Source organism: Myotis yumanensis, unplaced genomic scaffold, assembly GCF_028538775.1.
Source record: "Myotis yumanensis isolate MYYU_CA2020_CCGP unplaced genomic scaffold, mMyoYum1.0.hap1 SCAF_13, whole genome shotgun sequence".
Lineage (NCBI taxonomy): Eukaryota > Metazoa > Chordata > Mammalia > Chiroptera > Vespertilionidae > Myotis > Myotis yumanensis.
In genome coordinates this window covers 18,920,730-18,946,757 of record NW_027223764.1, presented here as the reverse complement: position 1 = coordinate 18,946,757, position 26,028 = coordinate 18,920,730, and the positions used below count along the sequence as shown (strand labels likewise).

General features: G+C 45.4%; 1 protein-coding gene across 14 annotated transcripts in view; it reads right to left on the bottom strand.

Annotated features, from left to right (window-relative positions):
- The window catches only part of PKD2L1 (polycystin 2 like 1, transient receptor potential cation channel), a 33,873-nt gene extending 8,125 nt beyond the window's left edge, over window positions 1–25,748 (bottom strand). For 3 of the 14 annotated variants that reach the window (XM_070432522.1, XM_070432512.1, XM_070432523.1), the window contains exons 1-10: window positions 25,659–25,748; window positions 19,190–19,245; window positions 18,087–19,059; window positions 15,909–16,056; window positions 13,883–14,010; window positions 13,151–13,268; window positions 12,872–12,981; window positions 12,049–12,162; window positions 905–1,032; window positions 199–452 (exon numbers count right to left, since the gene is read on the bottom strand). In XM_070432522.1, the coding sequence (XP_070288623.1) occupies window positions 199–452; window positions 905–1,032; window positions 12,049–12,162; window positions 12,872–12,981; window positions 13,151–13,268; window positions 13,883–14,010; window positions 15,909–15,916 (860 nt within the window). In that variant the 5' untranslated portion in view covers window positions 15,917–16,056; window positions 18,087–19,059; window positions 19,190–19,245; window positions 25,659–25,748. The other 11 variants (XM_070432510.1, XM_070432509.1, XM_070432520.1 and 8 more) reach the window with 11 other exon arrangements.
- Between the last annotated feature and the right edge of the window lie 280 nt (window positions 25,749–26,028).

The following is a 26,028-nucleotide window of genomic DNA, read 5'->3' as shown; positions in this document are numbered from 1 at the left end:
CTCTGCTCCTGAATGACTCAGACCAAAGCCTCCAAACAGCCAAAGTTGGGACTCAGAGAAATCCCCCTCCCCATTTCTCTGAGTACCCCAAGGCTCTACCTCTGCTTTTACCTATGGCTCTGTGGAAGTGGTTTCCAAACCTTGGGATGGTGTCAGGCCCAGAGGGGCAAGCCCTATAATATTGGTGTGGGAACTCACGCTGTGCCATTGAGGGGCCCAAAGGGGAGCTGCTCTTCTTTGTCCGGAGAGTAGACGTCATAGCAGCTCACAATGTCCTCTCGGAAGTCCTCATGTACCACACAGGAGTCATTGCGGACCCTCAGCTGCCGCAGCCTTGGAACCCCCAGCAGCAAGTTCTCATAATAGATGAAGGAGTGGGAGCCATGGCCCAGGCTCTGGTTGTTGTACCATTTGGTCCAATACAAACTGTCCAGTAGTGGGCCCTGGGCAAACTAGACCACAAGCAGGGTTGAGCCTGACCCAGCCTCATCCTGACCTCTACCCTTAGAATGACCTTTGCCCTCACTCCCTGTTCCCCCACCTTGTCTCCAGTATGCTTCTGTTGGACTCCTCAGCTGACCCATGAACCTTAATCAGATCTTGACCGAATGTGGCCTTACTCTTTATTTAATATGTATTTAGAAGTTCAGTCTTACCTCTGACTTCCAAAACCAGTCTAATTACTGGCTTGATGCCCTGATCATCATCCTGATCTCTCACCTACCTCTACCTTAACTCTAATCTGACCCATTAATCCTCTCATGACTCTTTGATTCAGCCTGATACTAGTGTCTGGATATGGTCTCATCCATTGTCTGACATACCTGAACTCTGGCCTGTATGTGGCCTCATCCTTCAGGCCATTGAGAAGGAGAGGGAGGGGTAGAGGTTATGTCATACTTACATCCCAGAAGTCTGCCATGCTGCTGATGGCCTGGAAGGAGACTCTGGTGTCTGATGGGGTATGTAAGAAGAGCTCAGACATGACTTTGGTGTAGTAATAGGCACTGGAGCTTGTCATACCATAGGTCACTAGAAACCAAACCAAAAGGCATCCTTCTCATCCAGAAACAACAACAACAACAAAAAAAAAAACAAAACAAAAAAAAACCAGGAAAACCCATTGCCCTTGGGCCAGCAATGCTACCTAGATGGAAGTCTATCGGACCCACCCCCTAGAGTTGACTGGCGAGGCTCATGGTGGCACTGGGGAAACCAGGGGCTGCGTTAAGGAAGAGTTGTGGCTGCAAGGTCTCCTCCTTCCCTCCTAACTCACCTCAGAGAGACTGAACTCCACTCAGTAATTGTCTCTTGACATTGCCATTCTGAAAATTCACTTTTCTCTTCCTGAACCAGCTTAATTCCTAGTTCTCACTCCCTGGAGCCAAGAAAATTTCATCTTCTGCGTCAGATAGTGCTTCATTTTATTTGCCTTATATTTATGTCCTTGGGAAAGTGCCTGCAAATTCTAGAGGACTCCAAGGCCTTGGCCAAATACCTTACAATGGAGATGTGGTCTCCTGGACCCTGGAGTCAGTTTGCAGCCATGAGGGTCAGAGGTAAGCATGGCACCTCTGGCCCCATTGCATCCTGATGGGCACAGTTGTCTCCTGAGAGAGGAACTCAGAGCATCTCCAGATTAAAAAAAAAAGGACCTGACCTTTGCCCTGAAGAACTGGATCTCCACCCACCACCCTAAGACAGACACCCAGTCTGAAGTAGGGCTGTCAAGGGAAAGTATTTTTCTGGTTAAAAGGCAGAATTTGAGGAGTATAGCCATTTATTTTACAGATTGACCCTTAATGGATTCTTTTTTCCTGTAGTTTGTAATTTGCTAATATTATGATTTATTTTGTTGCTAAATATTTTAGCTAGGTCATGAAAGAGAAAGATTAAAGAATAGTTGTAGATTAAAAGAAAGTAAAGAAACATGACAACTAAATGCAATGTGTGCATTTAGTTAGGATTATATACTGGACCATATTTTTTTCTTTTGCTATAAAAGCTATTAGTGGAATAATTGCTGAAAGTATAATAAGGTCTATTCATTAGATGATAGTATTGAATCATGGATAATTTTCTGACTTTGATAAAAGAATGTCCTTGTTTTCAGAAAATATACATTAAAGTATAGGAGTAATGGGACATTTTTGTCTGCAATTTACTCTCAAACAGTTGTATGTGTATGTAGCTAGATATATAGAGAGAGAATGATAAAGGGAAAGCAAGCATGGTAACGTGTTCATATTTGAGAAATCTGGGTGGATGGAGCTCAGAATACTTTGTGTTACTCATACAACTTTTCTGTAAGTCTGTAATTACATAAAAATGTTTAAATAGGATTTACTGGCCTCTAATGAGCAATTCCCTTTTAAGAATTTTCCTTTTCAAATTTTGGGTTACATTTTCTCCTACCACCCCATCTGGAAAGGGCATGACTTGGGGTGGACTGGAGCTTGTTCATAATCTTGGAGGGAAAAGGGGCCAATATGGCCTCAGATTAGACACAAGCAACATCATACTTTTCCAAGGGGGACATCAGCAAAGAAGGAAGCTTGTTACTTCACATTTCCCCATTTCATTCAATGAAGTCCAATAAATGACTTTACTTCTCTTTAGCCCATATCTGTGATTACCTATCCTAAGTATCTGGAAGGCTCGGACTCAATTTTCTGGATCTGGATAATGGGCTGGAAAAAAATTTTCTGCCTCCTGAGAGCCCATTCTATTACACAGTTAGAGCTGATGGTCAGTGAGCTGAACGTTTCCTAATGACAATAGGCTGATTAAATTGTTGCGCCTTCAGAATGGCCACTAGGTGGTACTCGTTGCCATAGCTTTTTCTCTAATTCTCCAAATCTGTTACTGCTCAAAATTAACATTGCTCTGAACTGGTTGTCAACTCTTTATATATATATTTGTATTGATTTCAGAGAGGAAGGGAGAGGGGGAGAGAGATAGAAACATCACTAATGAGAGAGAACTGTTGATTAGCTGCAACCCCTGCATGTACCCTGATTGGGAATCAAACCATGACCTTCTGGCTCATAGGACAACACTCAACCACTGAGCCACTCTGGCTGGGCTAAATCCCTATTATTTTTTTTAAAATATATTTTATTGATTTTTCACAGAGAGGAAGGGAGAGGGATAGAGAGTTAGAAACATCGATGGGAGAGAAACATCGATCAGCTGCCTCTTGCACACCTCCTACTGGGGATGTGCCCGCAACCAAGGTACATGCCCTTGACCGGAATCGAACCTGGGACCCTTCAGTCCGCAGGCCGACGCTCTATCCACTGAGCCAAACCGGTTAGGGCCTAAATCCCTATTATTAAGGTTGAGCTGGCTCAGATCACTTCACCCTCATATGAAAAGAACTTTATAACTCTCTGTGTCTGGATGGACCATGGTAACTGAATATGCTAGGAAAGGTGTGAAATCCTCCTCCTATGGCCATTCCTAATCTTTGGCGACCACTTCTAGAGGGGTAGCCTTTCTGATCCTTCATAAGCGTTATTCTGATGCTTTCAAACAGATCTCAGTTTTCTAGAGGGTTAAATTTTACTTTTCAATATTTCTAAAATGTATGCCTTGTTGTGAAATGACAACTGATATTTATTGAAAGCTCACTTATGCTAGGCACTATACAAAGCACCTTATTTGTTTTCACCAATCTCACATTATTCTCATTTGATATATAAGGAAATCAAGGCTTCCAGAGATTTAAGTATCTTGACCTATCTTGCCAAAGGACATGGCTAATACCAAGTTAACAGGTTGTACTATCAGATAAACCAAGGCATCTTATTCCTGATTCCATGCTCTCTCCATTACCATTGTGCCTTCACTAATGTCATAGTTCTATGTGACCAATTATTTTCTGCCATCATTATGTAGCTGTACCACATAAGAAATAGAAGCTCACCTACAATTTCCTGAACCTTCAATATACTTCTGTTCCTTCCCTTGTCAATTCTAAGAATACTCAATCAAGAAAGATAACTTCCAAAAAAAAAAGAGCTTTTATGAAGGTTCTGCAAAAAATTAAAAATAAAACCACTATATCATATGATCTAGCAATTCCACTTCTGGGTAGTTATCCAAAGAAAATGAAATCACTGTCTTGAAAAGATATCTGCACCCCTATGTTCACTGCAGCATTTACAATAGCCAAAGCAGAGAAACAACTTGTATATTCATCAACAGATAAATGGATACAGAAAATGTGCTGTATATAAATACAATGGAATATTATCCAGCCATCAGAAAAGGAAATCCTACCATTTTCAACAACATGGATGGACCTTGAGGGCATTATGTTAAGTAAAATAAGTCAGACAGAGAAAGACAAATACTGTATGATTTTACTTACATGTGGAATCTTAAAAAAAAAAAAAAAAAAAAACCCACCCCAAAACACCAAACTCATAGATGCAGGGAACAGATTGATGGTTGTCAGAGGCAGGAGGTGAGGGGCGTGGGTGAAATAGTGAAGGTGGTCAAAAGGTACAAACTTCCAGTTATAAGATAAAAAAGTCCGGGAGATCTAATGTACAGCATGGGGACTATAGTTAATAATCCTGTATTACATATTTGAAAGTTGCTAGGAGAGTAAATCTTAAAAGTTCTCATGACAAAAAAAGTTTAACTATGCATGTTGATGGATGTAAATTTATTGTGCTAATTATTTTGCAATACATACAAATATCAAACCAGATTGCACACCTAAAATTAATACAATATTAGATGTCAATTATATCTCAATAAAAAAAAAGACATCTTCTTCCCGATCTCCAAGCTTAGTTCAACCTCTTTTGTTAATGCAAGATTCCACCAATCGATGGACAGAACCTTAAAATCCACTAAAAGAATGTAGAGTAAGCCTGGCCAGTGAAACTCAGTGGTTGAGTGTCGACTTATGAACCAGGAGGTCACAGTTCAATTCCTGTTTGGGGCACATGCCTGGATTGCGGCTCGATCCCCAGTGTGGGGTGTGCAGGAAACAGCGATCAATGATCAATGATTCTCTCTCATCACTGATATTTCTCTCTATCCCTCTCTTTAACTCTCTGAAATCAATAAAAATATTTTTTTTTAAAAAAGAAAGTAGAGGCCGAAACCGGTTTGGCTCAGTGGATAGAGCGTCGGCCTGCGGACTGAGGGGTCCCAGGTTCGATTCCGGTCAAGGGCATGTACCTGGGTTGCAGGCACATCCCCAGTAGGGAGTGTGCAGGAGGCAGCTGATCGATGTTTCTCTCTCATCAATGTTTCTAGCTCTCTATCTCTCTCCCTTCCTCTCTGTGAAAAATCAATAAAATATATTTTAAAAAAAAAAAAAGAAAGAAAGTAGAGTGATAATAGGCAGGCATTTGCTTATAACCAGTGATGGATAAAGAGCATCCAATTGATGTTAATTGGCATGTAGTCACAAGTCACAAAGGCCAAGGGTCTCTGCCCTCCTCCCCAACTCCATGGTGATCAGACCCAGCCTTGTCCTGGCTCAGAGCCACTCCTATACAGGGCCAGTCCCAGGTGCACCTTTGAGATAACAATACTGTCTCCTAAAACAAACAGCTATTGTTTCCACACAAAGACCTTCAATGTTTCCTCCGTCAACAAAAGGCTACAGCCATCCTGCCAAGAAGACAAAGGACTGGAAGCTGTTTCATAAATGTCCTGATAGTGAGAGGGGAGGGGTGGAGGCAGAAAGATCATTCTCCAGCACTTTCCCTGCCTAGGAATAGGACCAACTCCACCTGTCAGGGGCCATTCTGAATTATTGATCATTCCTCAACTATTTATAATGACAATAATAACAGCTTCCTAATCTGTGGAACAGAAATAATCATATCTATTTCTTACAGGACTGTTGTCAGGATCGAATGAGATAAGAGTTGTGAAAGCTCTTTGTAAGGTTTAAAGGGTTGCATACTGATAAGGTTATTCTGAGAAGATTGATGGTTCACCCACATTGCCTGCATTAAAAAGATAGCTCCACTTTAGTCAGATGAGATACCAAATAGCCCTGGTGTCTAGTTCCACCCAGTTCCTAGAATAAAGCATAAGGGAGAAGAAATGTGGTCGGTATGGCTGGCCATTATAATTTTTGAGGGCCCATGCCAGGCCAAAGTGCTGTGCAGGTGATGTCTAACTTCCTTGGCTGTTTTCAGCCCCAGGAACCCAGATCCTGGAAAGGAGCCCCCTGGTGGTTGGTCCCACACCTACAGTCTAATGCTCCAAACTTCATCCCCCAACTGCTTCGTTGACCCTCTTAATACTTACCTTCCTAATGCAATTAACACAAAAATAAATGCACACAATAAATTAAAACATGAGAAAAGTGTCCGTCCTCACTAGTGATCAGGACAAATAAGGCAAATTGCACCATTTGATGCTTATTTAATAATTAAAACTATAAATGAAAATATACAATATCGGTGAGCTTGTGACAGAATTAGTACTAGCAGCATAATAAATGTGTATGATCCCCTACAGAGGCAAAATGACAACACACAGAAAGCACTGAGAAGATATTCCTATCTTTTGGCCTAGTAATATCTCTCCCTGGAAATTCCCAAGGAAATAATTCAACAAAAGGAAAAAAAGCAGCAAGGATAGGTATATTTACCTATAATAGGCAAATATTGAAATAACAAGAGAAATGCTTTAGTTAATTGTGGAATGACTGTAATTATTAAAATGAACGTATAAAAACTACTTACAAACATGAGGAAATGTTTATGATATAAATGTAAGTGAAAGTGCAAAATATGATACAACTAGGTAAAATGTGTAAATATATGGATAAGGACTGGTAATATGAAAGTATCTTTGGTGTTGTGGTGGTGAATTATAGGTGAATTGTATTTTAAGATTTTTTTAAATGTTTATGTCAGCTTTTAACATATTTTTATTGATTTCAGAGAGGAAGGAAGAGGGAGAGAGAGAAACATCAATGATGAGAGAGAATAATTGATCAGCTGCCTCCTGCATGCCTCACACTGGGAATTGAGCCCAAAACCCGGGCATGTGCCCTGATGGGAAATCAAACTGTGACCTCCAACCACTGAGTGACACTGGCCAGGCTATATCAGTTTTTAACTACAGCAATACAAAGAAAGGAAAGTAATCAGGTAGTAGAATTCTATCAAGATTCTGCTTCTGTTATGGTAGGGCAGGGAGCTGTTCTTGCTAAGATGTTGATGGGTGTTGAGACTCGTGTGTGACACATCTTCAGAGAGGCTGTAGTAGACTCTAGCAGATAACAGCCTCAGAATTTGAGTCAGGCCAACAGACACTGAATTAGATTCCTGCTTCTGCCACTTAATTGCTGTGTGGCTTTTGACAAACTATTTCGCATATCTAACCCTTTCCTGATATGTAAAATGGGAGTGATAACAGAACCAATTTCATGGGCTCATCCAGAGCAATCAATGAGATAATGTAGATAGCATAGTGCTAGGCACATTGAAAAATTATTCAATAAAGGCTTGTTGTTTGTGCTGTTAATGATGGTGGTGGTGGTGGTGAAAAAAATAGGGTCTTCTGGAGAAAAATGCCTTAACTTAAAGGTCTAATGTCAGGAGTGGATGCTGCTCAAATGACACCATCCCTATACGTGGAACAAACTACGAACCGGGTATTTAAAAATAGACTTTACCTTTCTTTAACTATATTTTATTGATTTTTTACAGAGAGGAAGGGAGAGGGATAGAGAGTTAAAAACATCGATCAGCTGCCTCCTGCACACCTCCTACTGGGGATGTGCCCGGAACCAAGGTACATGCCCTTGACCGGAATCGAACCTGGGACCTTTCCGTCCGCAGGCCGACGCTCTTTCCACTGAGCCAAACCAGTTAGGGCAGACTTTACCTTTTAAAGCAGTTTTAGGTTCAACGCAAAATTGTGTGGGGGGTACAAAGATTTCCTATACACCCCTTCATCCTATATAGCATAGCCTCCTCCACTATCAAAATCCCACACCAGAGTGGTGCATCTGTTACAATCAGCGAACCTACAATGGCACAGCGCTATCATCCAAAGCCCATAGTTAACATCAGGATTCACTCTTAATGTTGCACATTCTATGGGTTTGGACAAAAGTTCAACACGTATCCATCATTATCATATCATACAAGTAGTTTCACTGCCCTAAAATCCCCTATGCTCCATTTGTTCATCTCTCCCTCCCCTGGCAATGGCTGATCCTTTCACTGTCTCCATAGTATTTCCTTTTCCAGAATGTTATATAGTTGGAGTCATACAGTACATAGCCTTTTCAGATTGGCTTCTTCCTTGAAAGGTATTTTTACAACCACCTAGAAGCTCAAGTTAGTGTTTTGAAATTTCATGAGGTAATACAAAGGTGATTACTACCAGTGATTGTGTTAAAGTCTTTGTACATGTAATCTCCATAATGTAAGTGTTATTATCCTTGTTCTACCAAAAAAGGAACTACCTACAGTCACAAAACCAGTAAATGGCAGAGCTGGTATCTGAATCTAGTTTGTCTGACTTCAATGTTCACATCTTTTCATTATGCCACAGTGTTTACCCTAATACCGAACACGGGCCCTGGAGCATCTGAGCCCATCACAGGAGCTGACAGAGCAAAGCACACTGGTGAAGGTGCATGTCCAGCCACATGGCACTGCAGCTCTTAGAAGACAGCATCCTGATAGAGCAACGCAGCAGCCACCCTGCAGACCTGCATCCTTATTCTTTTTTTTTAATGTTTACTATTTTTTTTTTATTTTTATATATTTTATTGATTTTTTACAGAGAGGAAGGGAAAGGGATAGAGAGTTAGAAACATCGATGAGAGAGAAACATCTATCAACTGCACACACCCTACTGGGGATGTGCCTGCAACCAAGGTTCATGCCCTTGACCAGAATCAAACCTGGGACCCCTCAGTCTGCAGACTGACGCTCTATCCACTGAGCCAAACCAGTCAGGGCTGCATCCCTATTCTTAGGCAGAAGAGCTTAGTCAGTATACCTTGTCAGAACACTACTAGCCAACTTACATGGGTCTAGTTAAGTGCTTCTGAACCTTTTCGCATTATTCCCCAACCCGAGAGCCTCTTTAGACACTTTCTTTTTAATCATACCCCTCCCCAGTTAACTTCTAATACCACATATATACTCTTAATTGCTTGTGTGTGGTGGCCCTTTCAGAGGGCCCAAAACTTTTGTAAAACTTAAGTTATTTTGCCTTTGAAGAAACTATTTGCACCCCCTTAGGGTTTAGGGCGGCTGACAGGATGTTGAGATGTCAGGGAGGTGAGGTTAATGTCCAACGCTGGATGGTGTCTGAAGATTTGCCTGAAAAAAAATGAAGAGGCCTGGAGAGGATGGGGGGCTCGGAAACTAGTAGTAGTACCCTTTTACTGAATGTTGTAGGAACCATCAGAATATGAAAGCCCCCAATTTCTTCTTCATAAGAAAGTTCTTGAGGGGGCTGGCACTTTGTGGACAGGGAATTCTCAAAGTCAAAGGCAGTTAACACATCTTCAGGTAGTTTAATGGTTTCAAGGTCTTTTACTAAGAGCCCAACTCCACAGGAGCTGGAGGTTTTCAGAGGTTTAAAGGTTAATTCTCTATCACCCTCCATTACATGCTGGATTCATGACACTGCAGTATAGTTTTATGATGTCTGTTGTGAGTTAAAAATAATAGTAGGTGTTATTTATCATGTGCTAGGCACTGCACTAAGCATATTAGTGGGCCATTTTATTTAACCTTTACAACAATCTTGTCAGCCAGGTATGATCATTCTCCAAGACTAACAGAGGTTAGCAAACTCGCCCCAGATCACACAGCTGATAATTGAAAGTGCCAGACCTTGAACCCATTCAGGCTTCAGAGAGACACATGGAAGTAGATGGCTCAAGAGAAGAACGTTCTAAAGAGGAGAAGGTAAGCCCCTGAAAGGCCCAAGAATCAGCCATCTCTGTATCCCTCAGTCCAAAATCTGGCACAGAGGATGGGGCTCCATGGATGGATAGAAATAGAGCTGCCCTGCAGTAGAGTGAGTTCCCCATGAAACAGCGAGATCCCCATGGGTACTCCCCACAATAGGGCTGGTTTGACACTAGATAGAGCATCATAGAGGGATCACAGAGAGGGGATTTTTGCATCCTTAAACTTGATGACCTCTAAAGCTCACGCGTCCTGTAATTATTGGACTGAGTCTATGACTCAGACTTTGGGAAGTCACAGCTCACCTAGCATTCAGCAGTGCATTGAGATCTTAAAGAGTGGAGAACATGGGTAGAAAGGACTTATGGGCTCCAGAACCCACGCTTCCAGAGGAGTCAGAGTGGCTCGCCGTAACTCTGGGGAGCTAGGAACCTCTCAATCTTGCTCCAAAGGCTAATCTGAAAAAACAGACGTTCAAATCATTTACTCTAGAGAAAGGCTCTGCCTGTGGGTTTCAGTTGCTGTCATGGGAGCTGAAAAAGAAGAGAACACTCCTTCCTGGCAGATGGTGAAAACAAAAATCAGTATGTCAACAAATGAGTTTCTGACAGTTGTTTGCTGAAAGTGATCAAATGAGCCCCACAAAATGCACACTGTGGGGCTGACCATTGTTCCCCACATGCACTGTCTCTTTTCAGTCTGTGCTGAGGGTCCATGGTAAACACTCAGAACTGCCCCCTCTGTCCCCATGGAGTGAGTCCCAAAGTACAGGTAGATGCAAGTGCTCGGCTTTCTAGAGGGCTCACACGAATGTGGTGGCTCACAACGATAACAAATTTATCTGTCAACACTGATATCAGACCTTCAGATTCCACTTTCAAAAGAGTCATGCATGTCCTAGCCGGTTTGGCTCAGTGGATAGAGCTTCAACCTGCAGACTAAAGGGTCCCAGGTTCGATTCTGGCCAGGGGCAAATGCCTGGGTTGTGGGCTTGATCCCCAGCAGGGGGCGTGCAGGAGGCAGCCGATCAGTGGTTCTCTCTCATCATTGATGTTTCTATCTCTCTCTCTCCCTCTCCCTTCCTCTACGAAATCAATAAAGAAATATATATATATATATATATATATATATATAGAGAGAGAGAGAGAGAGAGAGAGAGAGAGAGAGAGAGAGTCATGCAGCCTAACAACAACAATAACAAAAACCAGAGCCTTCTGTGGGGCATAAGGTACCTATTGATGGAGATACCTTAGTTGTACAATCCAAGGAGCAGCTTAATCGACACACACACACACACTTCTATGAAATTAGCCAAACCTCACTTGTTGTGCAAGTTTTTAAAGAAGTAATTACCTGAGTACAAAGCACCCTTATCTAAAGGCTTTATAGAATCTGTTGGTCCCAACTTTATTATTATCTACATTTCTTTGCTTCTATCCCTTTGTGATTCACCATTTTATCTTTTCACTTGCTTCCCTCAAAACCAAATCTCCCCAGTTGTGTCTATAGCTAGAGCTTCGCATCACCCCTGTGGTCTGGTGGTTTCTTGTGTGGGAGAACCTAGACTGCATCGACCATCACCACACCATTTGCATCTCCAACCCTTTTTTTTTTCTTCAGGGGCCTGAGCTCTAAGATCTGCTGAATCTTTTTCTTCCTGCCTCTAAAGAAACATGGAACAGACATCGTATAATAACGATGTGAAACCCACCAAAGTACATTTCCCAAACAGAAAGGAGTGGCCTTCCGCTCTTTACAAAAGGGTAAAAACTTCCACCTGCCAATAGAGAACAGTGGCTGCTGAGTAGGTTTCAGGAACTTGAATTTAAAAACTGGGTTCCCCTTGTAACTCTGGACAAAGCAACTTCTATTAACGGCTTTTAAACTATCTATCTGACTTCTCCCAAACTCAGCAACTAGTTCTTTTTAAGCATAATATCTTCAGCTGAAAAGGTCATAAATAGAATTTTGTTGTTAATATCAAGATCCCAGGACACAGCCTGCTCACACGGATAGATGCTGCCCCCAAGATGTTCCCTGCAGAAGTACGTACACAGATGCTGTACACATAGATGCTTCTCACAGACAGATGTTATTGTACACAGAGACAGATGTTACTCACAGAGACAGATGTCCACCAGGAACACGATGTACACCAAAAGCTCCCGCAGGGTGGTCTTGACATAAAGTTCCCGGTTCTCAGCTGTATTCTCAGTCAGGGCTGTCCCCCAAAGTCCTACGAAGCATTGGAGAGATGCCCAGGATCCCCAACAGCAGGGTCCCTCCTAGTGATCCCCACCCATCAGTTCCTGTATTTTACTCCCATTTCCATCCCAGCCCCTTTCCTCACCCATCTTATCCCTTGGCTGAATCTAGCTACTCCAACCAGGCCTATCCTCCTCCAGCAAAGTCCCCAAATGAAGGCATGGAAAGACCCACTTGGTCCAGGTGGGGCCGTCTAGAGCAGTGATTCTCAACCTTCTGGCCCTTTAAATACAGTTCCTCATGTTGTGACCCAACCATAAAATTATTTTCGTTGCTACTTCGTAACTGTAATGTTACTACTGTTATGAATCGTAATTTAAACATCTGATATGCAGGATGGTCTTAGGCGACCCCTGTGAAAGGGTCGTTCGACCGCCAAAGGGGTCGCGACCCACAGGTTGAGAACCGCTGGTCTAGCGCATCATCACATCCATGTCTTTCCTTAAACTAGCTCCCATGTACCCTTCTGGGCCCCCAGGAGATGACTGTGCAGGCTTCCCCTCTGGGGAACATGGGCTGGCTCCTGTGTTCTCGGGCCTGCAGTTCTAACACAGACAATTCACAAACCTCAAAGAGGCATGAGAGTCCACCTCTTCAGATCACTTCTCCCCACCAACAAGCTTTTGGTGACCCCTTCCCCTGACTCCAGTACCCTAGGAAAACCCTCCCCCACCAGCTACCTCTGATGCCCCGGCGAATCTGGAGGCAGCAGGTGGACACCAGGGTCCTGTGTGCCTTCTCCTGGGGTCTGTCTTCAGGCTTCGTGGGCTGGGCCTGGGGGGGCACCGCACTGGAGATAGTGCAGATCCTCAGTGGCCCATGTGGGGAGGGAGGGCCACTGTAGGCGGGGTTGTCCCAGGCTTCGCTCCCCAGATTTTGCAGCTCCTGCCCCTCGGGACTTTCGATAGCATTCATGGGGAATGAGGTGGGGACCTGACACCTCAGGTGTCCACTCTCACCTGAGAAAGAGGGAGCAAAGGCCCAGCCCAGCTAGGCCAGCAGAGGGCAAGGGAGTCTGAGAGCAGCTGGTCTCGCACAGCCTCTGCCTCCTGCCTTTTGTAGGGAAATCTGCGGCTGCTGGGGGAGGGAACAGAGGAGGCGAGGTGGAGGGAGGACCATCAAGCCCGTTAGGGGCTCTCTTTCTCTCCCTTCTGCTGCAGGTCCCAGGGGAGAAGGAGAAAGGGGTGGGAGGGATCTGTGAGGCAGGGGTTTGACGAACTCTTTTTTTGAGAAAAGGGAAAATGAAGAAGATGTGAAGACTCGGGTGGAAGGAAGGAGGGGTGAAAGAGGTGAGCGCTGGCGGGGAGGGGAGAGCTGCTTGCAGATGGGGCCTGATGGAGGGATGGTCCTGAGCCCAGTGAGACAGAAGAGGTGATGAAAGAGCAATGGGAGGAGCTGGGAGAGCAGGAGGCTGGCGGACTCCATTGTGGGTCTGAGCTCATTTCCACTAAAAGCTCCTGCAAGGGCTGACATAGTTTGGGAAGTGGGGGGAGGGGGACACCACAGCCAGGGAAGAGAGACTGAAAAGTGCTGCCTCCCTAACAGGCTCAGCCAATGGTGTCTGGGGATGCTTTACCCTCTGACCTTGAGCTGTCCCCAGGGGGGATACAGAGGGGGAGCTCCCCTCCCTCACTTCACGTCATAGCTGGGGGGAAAGGATAGTGGCAGGAGGACCCCCAGTTTGCAGATACCTAAGCGACAGGGTCTCTGACTGCTGATGAGGAAGGGAGAATGTCTGCAGAGTTTCGGGTCGTATCCTTTTCCCTGAGGTCTGGTAGAAAGTTCTCGTTTCTCAGCTGTGCTCGTGGCTTGGAGAGAGCTATACCGATAGAAAGGTGCCCCTTAAGGATGTGGGGCTCAACCTGGGGAAAGGCTAAGCCCTGATTGGGAGGATGGATAGGAGAGGACAGGGTGACTTGGGACTCCTTGAGGGGAGTGTATTACTGGGCCCAGCTCAGCTGACAACCTTACCTATGGCTCTGCTTCTCCTGGAGCTGGAACTACGTGTGAGCACGAAACGGAAATATGAGAGCGATCAGGGCTGACCTGCTTTCCTTCCTATCTCAGGTCTCTGAATGTAAACCCTGGCAGGAGCCCTCAAGCACATCTCTGACTAGGCCCACGCCTGGCCTCTGACCACCTGCCCTGGCTCATATACAGGCATGTGCTGTGGCCCAGAATGGGGCTGGCCCCACGCGTGGGGGTAGTTACCTCCTCCTGATGGCTGGAGTCAGGGCTACCCTTCCTCCACCTCCTGGCTCTCTATCTGGTCTGCTCTATAGCTGCGCTGGCCCGAAGCCCCCGTTTCACACTCAGTAAAACATCAGCCTGGTGGACGCCACCAGTCTTGAATGTCCTCATAAAGAGATCCTGACTCTAGCCCAGGGGTCCTCAAACTTTTTAAACGGGGGGCCAGTTCACTGTCCCTCAGACTGTTGGAGGGCCGGACTATAGTTTAAAAAAAAACTATGAACAAATTCCTATGCACACTGCACGTATCTTATTTTGAAGTAAAAAAACAAAACGGGAACAAATACAATATTTGTATTTGCATGCGGCCCGCGGGCCGTAGTTTGAGGAACCCTGCAGACAACCCAGGGCTGGGCCAGCTCCTTGATCAATAAGTGCAACCCAACATCTGCGGCAGGGTTGAGTAAGCAGCAGCTGTCCTACCACTGGGTCTGCTATATGGATCTCCTGCTTCAGCCCAGACACTGTTAAGGGAACTGACTCTCTGTGTGGCCTGGAGCTAAGGCCTCTCTGCGAGCCCTCCCAGATGGAGTTCCCGTCTCTCCAATTTATTGGCTAGTGAGACACCTTCCAAGGTGCTCGGTTTCTTTGGGAAGACAAAAAATAAGGAACGGTGCCCGTATTGACTGTATTGTGTAAAATCAGCTGATTTTGTGCTTCTTACCCACAAGCTTTCAAACAATTGCAAAAGGATTCCGGCTTGCAAAACTGAACATTGGGACAGGGGTGAGGAACAGAGTGAGGAAGCTAACAGTATAGGCCACAGTAGTGGGGAGGGGAACAGGAGATGGTTTCTGATTTCTTTGGGGATAATTCTATATTCTGAGGGAGGTCTTTTGATCAGCAGGGCTTTGGATAGACCCATCATATGACAGGCCCCATACTCCTGAGGGCTTATGGCCAGAGCTGGACTGCTTTTATTTATGGTCATCTACCTGAACAATGCCTTTTGCTGCTCAGTCTTGAGCACTCTGCATGTGTGTGGATCAACCCCTAATGCCCCTGAGAGCACAGGTTATGTAACAGCTTGAGAAATTTCCTCCCCAAATGCTCTTTATTTCTAGCATATTTAGTCTTACTCAAGAAGTTGCTGATCTTGTAATCAAGTGGGATCTCCTAATGATTTTGTGCCCAGCAGTTCTCCATGCCCTCAAGTTTCTACTGACACTTGACTTTTCTTGTGTGACCCTATTAAAGTGGGCAACCAATTTCAGAGGAGTCTCATGGCTCAGGCTGCAAAACCCAAGAGGCTTGAACTTGAAACCAAAACTCCCGGGTGTAATTCTTGGCTTAGCTCTTTACTAACCATCTGGTTCTGGCTCGGTCCCTTTCGAGACTTAGTTTACCACTCTGCAAAGTGTTGATAATAAAGCCTGCCTTGCTTACCTTGAGGACTGTTATAGGATTAAAACAGTAGAATATAAAGTCTTTTAGTGTACTATAAAGCACAAAACACATTTATCTTACCATAGCATCCATCCTTGCGCATTCCGCTCATGCACAGCAGTTCAGATTTAAAGTATATACCTTCATACAGGACTCTGCTGTTGTTTTCCCAGGGGCACAAGAGTGCCAGGACTTTCTGCATCCACTCCCATTCCATTTCAGCTGACACCTATGAAACAGAATAAGGTCATTTCAGTGTGAGGGTATTATAAAAGTCCTGGAATGAAAGCACCTTCTTGTTGCCCATCAAATTCCAAAGACATCTTAATGATGATGCCTCTTAGTCCACTTGGTGCATTGGTCCCATTGCTTCACTGGGATAAATTTTTTGGTCACATGCTGTCCTAGCTCAGGCATTGAGAAGAGAATTACCCCATTTCTACCATCATTGTGCTCCCTTTTTACACAATTCCCCTCCCAGACAGATTCTTTGTGCTATTTGGATCTACTGGGCCCTGAGAAAGAGCCTAGGGACATCAAAGTCTGTAGGATAAAAACTTGTGGTCCACCTCCCGTAAGTTCCCCTGGAATAAGTCACCTCCCATATTCTAGAGCAGCGGTTCTCAACCTGTAGGTCGCGACCCCTTTGGGGGTCGAACGACCCTTTCACAGGGGTCGCCTAAGACCATCGGAAAACACATATATAATTACATATTGTTTTTGTGATTAATCACTATGCTTTAATTATGTTCAATTTGTAACTATGAAATTGGGGGTCATCACAACATGAGGAACTGTATTAAAGGGTCACGGCATTAGGAAGGTTGAGAACCACTGTTCTAGAGCAAGCATGTCAAACATGCGGCCCACCAGCTGTGAGTTTGACATGCTTGTTCTAGAGGAAGGAATTTGGGGGATCATTTATAGTCCAGATTCGACAGGGAGAAGCAAGCTGCAAACCACCTTCCGTATTCCACATAGTGACTCTCAACCTTTTTCACCCCAATAAACATAAACAATAGGATACATTCTATAAGTAGTGCTATCTCGCTATGGCAATTATTCTCAATGGAAGACATTGGAAATCACTTATCTATAAGAGCTTAACCTTCACCAATATAACACCAGAGTCATCTGCATAGCAAAAGTTCTGAAATTTGAGTAGCCCAAGTTTTCAGCAACAACAAACGTGTGAGTTTGGACCAAGCAAGCAGACCAGAGTAGGCTAAGCCCCAGAGAGTCCTCCCCTGCCTGTCTTTATATAACAAACACCACTGCACTGCACCAGGGGCTTCTACAAGCCCTAGCTTCTCAAAACATCAGAATGGACAAGCCAGATCCATTGGAAGGTTTGGGTGTAAAGAAGTTCTGGCCCTAATCAGTTTGGCTCAGTGGATAGAGCGTCGGCCTGCGGACTCAAGGGCCCCAGGTTCGATTCTGGTCAAGGGCATGTACCTTGGTTGCTGGCACATCCCCAGTTGGGGGTGTGTAGGAGGCAGCTGATTGATGTTTCTCTCTCATCGATGTTTCTAACTCTCTATCCCTCTCCCTTCCTCGCTGTAAAAAAAAAAATCAATAAAATATATTAAAAAAAAAAAAAAGAAGAAGTTCTGCTGCAGTTGTCCCAGCTCAGAAGCCAAGAAAATGGCATTTTGTTCTACTTCATCAGGGGCCTCAAAGAGAGGCTGTAGGTAACCCCCCTCCACATAAAAATGACCCACTTTAGCCTTTTACTTCCTTCCTAGCACCTCCCCGATTCACAAGTCCTGCTGGAATACTATTTGCATCTGCCATCTTTTAATAAAAGAACTTTTTGAATGAGACCCTCAGCTTTCCTCCCATTCTAGAAGACCCTCCTGGACATCCAAGTCCATTTGTCTAGGCCAGTGGTTCTCAACCTTCTGGCCCTTTAAATACAGTTCCTCATGTTGTGACCCAACCATAAAATTATTTTCGTTGCTACTTCATAACTGAAATGTTGCTACTGTTATGAATCATAATGTAAATATCTGATGCAGGATGGTCTTAGGCGACCTCTGTGAAAGGGTCGTTCGACCGCCAAAGGGGTCGCAACCCACAGGTTGAGAACCACTGGTCTATGCCTTCTACAGAAGATTGACAGATAGAGGGAACCAATCAAACCCACGTGATAGGAGGCAGATGATACCATCAACAAAAATGAGGAAGTTAATCTTTAGTTGCCTGGAAATTTGGGTCTGAGACCATGACCACATCTCCTTGCTGACATGGAGTGCTCACGTGGTCCTGATGCAATCAATCCATCAGCAAAACTTCAGCTGTGGCGATCAGAGGTCTGTAGATGATGTGGAGGGTTAAGTCAGGCCACCTGCTGGAGGTGGTGGCGTGGGGAAGGAAAGAGCTCCATGGGAGTTTGAGACACCAGGCTAGAAAGGAAGGGGAAGGGAGGAGAAAGAAAGGCAGGAGAGGAAAGGGGATGTATGACAGAGAGACTAGGGAAAGAGGACCTGAGAGAATGCGATCCTTCTTTCCCTCCCAGCCACTCACCAAATTTCACATGAGGCCTGGGTGACTGCATGTCCCCGTGAAGAGGGAGACTGGAGCACCAGGGCAGATCCCTCTGGTGCTCACTCTTCCAGCATCATGTCAGGGACTCAACGCAATCACCCAAGGCACCTCCTTGGCCCAGTTCTGAGGCCCCCAGTACAGGAGACACATATTTTCCCATCCCGAGTTCTCATTCCACAGATACTTATTGCGTGCCAACTACACGGTAGGGACTATGCTTAACTCTGGTGATGAAGCAGTAAATTAAACCACCAGATACTTACATTCTGTTGAAGAAGATAGGCACTAAACAACTACACAAATCATTTCTAACCATAAAAAGTTCTGCCAGGGAGAAGTACAGGGTGCTATGAGGATACACAGCAGGAAACCTGCATTTCTGAGGCTGAGAAACGAAACAATGACGTCTACCTCTCTCCCCGCTTCTGGTCCCTGCATCAAACATGGTTTTCTGAGATTAAGGAATGTTTCACTGCTAAGATGCACACGGAAACGGACCGAGTTAAAAGACCAAACAAGGAGAAAATTGCAACACAGCAAAAAATGTTAAGACTTAAGTAATCGTTATCCCTCATGGCCACTGGAATGCGAGTTGAGCTAAGCTTGAACTCTTGCATTAGATTCTTCATTAAGACATGGAATCCAACCACACCTTCACTCCTAAAATTGGTTATCTCCTCAACATCTGGAACAGAGATAGAAATTAATAAGAGAACTAGAGTAGCTGGTGAAACTCCATTTGGATTAAACATTTTCTGAGGTGGTGGGACTTAAATCATGGAGTTTTCAGAGTCAGGAAGCTCCTCTGGACTCACCGACCAGTTCTCAAATCCTTGAGGTGGTTTTCCTCTGTAAGGAAGCGTTCACTAGTCTGCAATGAGATGAAATAAGTAAGATTACAGGTAGTGAATTTTTCCATATTTTTTTAAGGACTCTCCTTAGTATTCTAAGACTATGTCTCCTCCTTTTTCAGTAGTTAGATGCATGTGTTTTGTTTTGTGTGAGTTTTTTTATTTTTTATTTTTTTTTATTTTATTGATTTTTTACAGAGAGGAAGGGAGAGAGATAGAGAGTTAGAAACATCGATGAGAGAGAAACATCGATCAGCTGCCTCCTGCACATCTCCTACTGGGGATGTGCCCGCAACCCAGGTACATGCCCTTGACCAGAATCGAACCTGGGACCTTTCAGTCCGCAGGCCGACGCTCTATCCACTGAGCCAAACCGGTTTTGGCTTGTGTGAGTTTTTTGTTTGTTTGTTTGTTTTGGTTAATCCTCACCTGAGGATATTTTTCCCATTGATTTATTTTTAATTTTTATAGAGAGTGGAAGGGAGGAAGAAAAAAAATTTCCTGAGGTGATGGTTTTCACCTTTGTACTTATCTCCAAACTCAAGTTGTACACATTAAATACAGGGGTGGGCAAAAGTAGGTCTACATCTATGAGTACACAAAACACAGGGTTTATTCTTGTGTTATTATTTAATTATTTGTTTTATTTATTTGTATTACAACTGCAAACCTACACAACTGTAAACCTACTTTTGCCCACCCCTGTATATACAACCTCTTGTATGTCAATCATACCTTAATAAAGGTCAATTATACTTCAAAAAAATTTTTTTTAATTTCATGAAGAGGAATTCTGAACCAAGAGCCTTATTTTTTTTATTCCATTGGTTCTTTAATCCCATATCTAGAAATCTATCTTGATATTTCTATCAGCATAATTAATACATTTTTTGAAAGCTGAAAAAGAGAAAGCCCAAGTATCCAACAATGGAAAAAAAGGTTAAATAAATTAGGATACATCCACATGATGGGTTATTGTGTAGAAATTAAATTTTTAAAGTAATATCAAAAAATTTCTATATGTGACATGGCACCAGAGTTAAGTTAGGGTTTTTCAAAATGCTGACACGCCGAGCTCAAAAGGTTCGCCATCACTGGTCTAAGGTCTCAAGCCTGGATGACTGGAAGGATAGTGATTCTATTAAAAGGAGGTCGGGGAGAAGGATAAAAAGGAGCAGGTTTCAGCAGGAAGGTGATAAATTCAGATTTAGATATTTTGGAGTCTAAAGTGTTAATAGGACATTCAGATGAGTTAGAGCTTGAGAGAGTAATGAAGACTGGGGAGAATGAGGTGGGGATCATGTGTTTATTAGAGCCACAGAAACAGTTGAGATTGTCAAAAGGTTAAATAAAGACAGAAATGAGCTTAAGGAGTTTGGGGAAGAAAGAGGAGCCAGAAAGGGAGAGAATGAGTCATAATCAGAGGAGAACCAAGGATTTTCAAGACACAAAATCAGAGGAGTATTTTAAGAAGGGGGTGGCAATTGACAGCATCAAATGGTGCTAAAAGGTCAAGAGTTCTCATAAAAGCCTTTGGGTGTTTAGACTAGAATCTTTCAGGTGACCTTGGAAAGTGAGAAGGGTATAGATGCTTGATTTGGAGAAGTGGGGGTGTAGAGGTTAAAGGGGTGTAGTGAGGAAATGAAAGAAGTGGCTCCATTTAACTGCACAAGTAATTTATTATTTATTGAACACCCAACATATGACCTTCTTACATATCTTTTGGGGACATCCATGAAACTAAAACTAACCCTTCTCATCTTCATGTTCTAAAAGTGTCATTTCATTCCAATTTCGCTTTTGGTGCTGATTTTTAAAAATAGCTTTATTGAGATACTAGAGGCCCAGTACACAGATTTGTGCACCAGTGGGGTCCCTCAGCCTGGCCTGCACCCTCTCACAATCCAGGACCCCTCAGGGGATGTCGGATAGACAGTTTTAGCCCTATCCCCACAGGCCGGATCCTGACAGGAGAGAGCCCGATCCTGTTTGTTGAGTGTCTGCCCCCTGGTGGTCAGTACGTGTCATAGTGACTGGTCGACCGGTTGACTGGTCAAATGGTCACTTAGGCTTTTATATATATAGACAGTTCACATAACATACAATTTAACCAATCAAAGTGTACAATTTAATGGTTTTTAGTATATTCACAGATATATGCAATGATGCTCCTGATTTTAAGGAGAAACACTTTGGATGTAAAGTTTGGAATCAATTCCTACAATATATGCTGTAAATGAGAGAGAGAGAAGACCCCAAACACCAGAACAAATTCTCCACTCGCACCCTCTTGAGCGGAATCACAGAACTGAATGGCAGCCTAGGTTGTTTTGCACATAATGGCCACCAGGTGGCAGCAGGACCCATGTCCTGTCTGTCAGTAAAAAAGCAGATGAACCAGTTTGAGGGCCTGTGTGTTCAGAGGATCCCCAACCTAGGGACCATTTTTTTTATTCCCAGTTCCTTCCTGTTACTTATTATTTTCTTCTGGGTAACTCTAAAGATTCATGTCACCCTGCTGGTATGACTAGGTGGTTGAGCACTGACCCATGAACCAAGAGGTCACGGTTGCAGGCTCAATCCCCACTAAAGGGCATGCAGGAGACAGCCGATCAATGAATCTCTCTTATTGGTCTTTATATATCTCTCTCCCTCTCCCTTCCTCTATCTGAAATCAATAAAAACATATTTTTAAAAAAATTTTTTAAAAGTTCATGTCTGGCCCTGCTAACAGGTCTTAAGCTGTGGGTAGTTATCATTCTGGAGATATACCTGGCTGTCTTCTATGTTAGTATGCGTCCTCTGAGGAGCAGACACCAAGACTGAATAATGGTTTTAGTGGGGAAAACACCTGTGAGAGAAAATAGGCAGGGAGCCAAGGAAGGCAGGGAGAACTGTCAGACTGAAGGAGAGGGGGTAGGAAGGTTGGGTGGGTTTCCGCAGTGTAGTTAGCCTAAAAAAGGTTTGCAAGACCTTCAGGGAACCAAAACAAACCATCAGGGGAATTCTGCGTCTCCCAGGAAGAAGCCTACCTTGGTATCCCTGCCAAGTTCAATTATTGGCTGGGCTGCTCCTAGGACACGGACGTTCCCAGGCTGCTCGCCTGGAAGGGTGGCCCAGGTGAATGCTGTTGGTCAATTATTCCACTGGTAGTGGGAGGTCTACAAGGCCCATTCTTATGGTCTCCACAACTTCATAGCATCAGCCTTCAGGAGTCTCTACCAAGTGCCTTCTGTGTTCGCCACCACTGAGAGGACAACTGAATCCCCACCTCTCCCTTCACGTGCTGATTTCACTCTCCTCTCCCCACCCCTCTCCCAGGGAACAAAGAGTGGGCTCCTCCATCCCCTGCATCTGACTCCATTTCTGCTTGTCTGGATGCACCCAGGTACATGCACCTTCCCAAGCAAGTCCTACCTTTTCCATAACTCTGCCTTTGGCTCCTTCTTGCTTGTAAGCCTTGCAATGTGACCGAGATAATGGGATCAGGTGGGTGGTGGCTTCAGCCCTGACCCACAGGCCCACCTACCCTGACAGGAAGCTGGCCAGCACCAGGCCCCATCCCTTTACTAAAATCCCACTATCTCCGATGACCCTCCCTTGGCACCAAGTTATGGCCTCAGTCAAAGCCTAGTACATGACAGGGCAGCCACACATTTGCCAGGTGGTCCAGAAAGCTTGGTAGCTCTTGGGGGTCAGGAAGAAGAAGTTGGCATTTGTCTGGGGAAGGGAGAAGACTGCTGGGTGCCTGGCATGACAGGGACTGACTGGGCCAATAGCCTCTGTGGGCTTCCCTCATGTTTTGAAGGCACTGCTATCTCTCTTTCCACCTGGCCAGTTCTCAGCTGGAAGACAGGCTTGGGAGGGAAGGGATGAATATAGCTGGCTCTCTTGGCTGCTGCTTGAAAGGACATGGGGAAACCAAGGATTCTGCAAGAGCATGTCTGGGCCAGAAAGCATTGCAAACCCAGTCTCCTAGGGAAATAGGAGGCAATAACCCCAGGCTGTGAAAGGGGATCTAGCCAACCCCTGGTGTGGAAACAGCAGAGAAAGAGCCTGGAATCCCGCATGATGACATCACTTGACACCTTAGACATAGTTATTTTACATCTTAGGTAAAGCTAAGGGCAAGTGCGGGATTTTCCCTTTCTTCTCTAGGGCAGGGAGAGGTGGAGAAGAAAGGGTGGGGGGGGGGGGGGGGAATGGAGTAGAAGGAAGATGACTCCCAGAGGCCTTTCAGACTGGAACTTGCCCAGGGGCCAGGACCCTAGGTTCCAGGGTTTATGGAGGATGGATGGGGCCATGGGGGCAGTGGTGGGTGGTGGGAGGACAGAGGAGGATCAGGACCCAGCAAACCTCCTTCCTCCTGTCTGTTCAACATGTTTATTTCTGTGCTCTTCAAAGAAAATCTGTGAAGTAGCTACAACGCACCTAACAGATGTACCTGATACCTCCCCACCCCATGGTCCCCAGTCCCCCACCCCAGTAACCTAGGCTGGTACAGCTTTCCTGAGCCTTGTAAAAGAGGGGTAAATACGTGGGTAAATGCCAATAGATTGTCAAAGCACATAAGTGCACATACGTAGACATTTAAAAAATTCCAAACGAGTCTGTTTCAAACCCATTCTCTTCCCCTAACTCACTCTAGGGGCCCCTCTATAAGAAAGGGCCCCTCTCCCTTCCCAGAAACTGTACCCTACTTAATATGGTATGTTTACCCTTTGCCGACATCAGATACTACCCTGCTCAGTTGGCTATTGTGCTTTGTCCTGTTTCTCTTGGAGATCTGTGAGCTCCCCAGGGGTGGGCCCAGAACTCTGGCTCCATTCTCCCTCCCACAGAGTTGGGAGGGAATTAATTGACTTTCCCCTGGGCGCTCGGAGGGCCCAGTCAACACTCAATCCCCAGGTGGATACATTGGCTCAGAGAGACCGAATGGAAGAGCAGCAGACACTTGGCCGGAAAAAGCTAGAGGAGTTGGGGAAGGAGTGGCGGGGTGGGGGGGGGCACAGAAGGAAGCTTGGCTCTGAACACAGCCAGCTGCCCTCTGGACCTTGCAACCCCGCTGAGCCCCACTCAGCTGCTGTGTTAGCGCAAAGCAGGGGTGACATCAGCCGGGGAAGAGGTTACTGTCAGGCAAAGGGAAGGCAAGGGGCGAGTGGGCTGGCTGACTGTGCACCTCCCTGAGCAGGAGGCTCCACGCCTGGGAAAAGGTTGCCTTGCGGGGAGGGGAGAGTTCTGGCAGGGGCCTGCTTGTAGGGAGGGAAAGAAACAGACTGAGGGGTGAAGGGCTGGAATTGGCTAAGGTCTGATACCTTTCACAGCTGGGAGAGAACAGGCCCTGGTTTGAACTTCCGGAAGCCAGTTGTGACCTCCCTCAGGACACTCTTAGCAACTACAGAAAGCAAATGGGGTCTATCTCTCTCTGACCACAAAGGCAAGGCTGGGGCAAGCCCCTCCCCTCTCCCCACTTTGGCTCCAAAGCAGTCAGGGCAAGAAAGAGGTTCCTTTCAGCTCATTTCTCTCTTGAAGGCCCTGGGCCTGTATCTGCTTGTCCTCTCTGTATGTCCGTCCTAGATGGAACGCTCTGGTGTGGTGTGGGGCTGGCTTCCCAGGCTGGAAGAAGATTCCCTGTGGGAGGTCAAGCCACCACAGAAATCTCCAGCCTGGCCCTTGGAGATTTTGTCTCCAAGTCTCACCCTCCCAGACTGTCAACCATATACTCTGCCCCAAGATATGAACTGTTCCCAGTCACATGCACTATCTGACCTGCAGACGTACACCCAGGTCTGAGATATAGGTAGTAATAACCTGGTAGAAGCCCCTCCCCTGCGACATACACCAGCACATGCAAGTGTGTGCACATGTGCACACCGCCCCCCTCCCTCCCCCCCACATCCCCCCCCACACACATTCTCTGCCTGACAGGGGAGCACCTTGGGGAGAAAGGCTGGAGAGAGAGGTGGGTCATAGCTCTCTGGACAGTGTGGAACACAGGGAGCTGGTGGGACAAGTGCACTGGCTTCTTCTTGACCAGGGTCACTCGGCAGAAGACCTGCCACACCATCTCTCTGGCCTGGAGTCCAGGAGGAGCCATATTCGAGGGCCCTAATCAGTGGCGTATCAATTTAGAGTCTCTTTCGTCCTTCTGGGCCTCTAAACTCGTCAACTGCCCTGCTCCACATCTACATCTCAGTGGCCCCTAGGGATTTAGCACTGCCACCTCCTCCAGGAAGTCTTCCCTGACTCTCTGAAGCTGGTCTTGTATGCCTCTCCTCTGGAGTCTATAGCATTCTGTGCTAAGTAAGTTTCACGATCCAGCATCCGCTGTGCTGAACTGCCAAAGGTCAGGAACTCCTTAGCGCTTACCAGTGTGCCTGGTCCAGGGGGTGTGCCATAAACATTTGCTGAATGAATGAACCAGTTTACTCACGGAGATGTGGGGGCCCCATCCTTTGTTTCACTCTATCTTCTCCAGAAGCCAGTGGTGCCCAGATGGGATCCAGAAGAACAGACCAGCCTAATGCCCTCTCTGGGCAGGAGGAGGAGAGTTCAATCACACTAGCTTTCCTGCCTGTGACTCAGCTTGGACCGTAAGACAGGGAAGAGCCCAGAGCCAGGGAGGGTCCTGCCCCTTTAACTTGGCACAGGACAAGCGCTGGCCCAGACTTAGGAGCTGGCTTCCATCCCTTGTTCACACCGCCCTCTGTTCCATGGGAAAGCCTGGGGTGGGGCTGTGAGGACAGTTTGTACAGCTCTGGCCTTTTACCCTGACACTGCCCTGCCTGGGACAGCGTGGATGG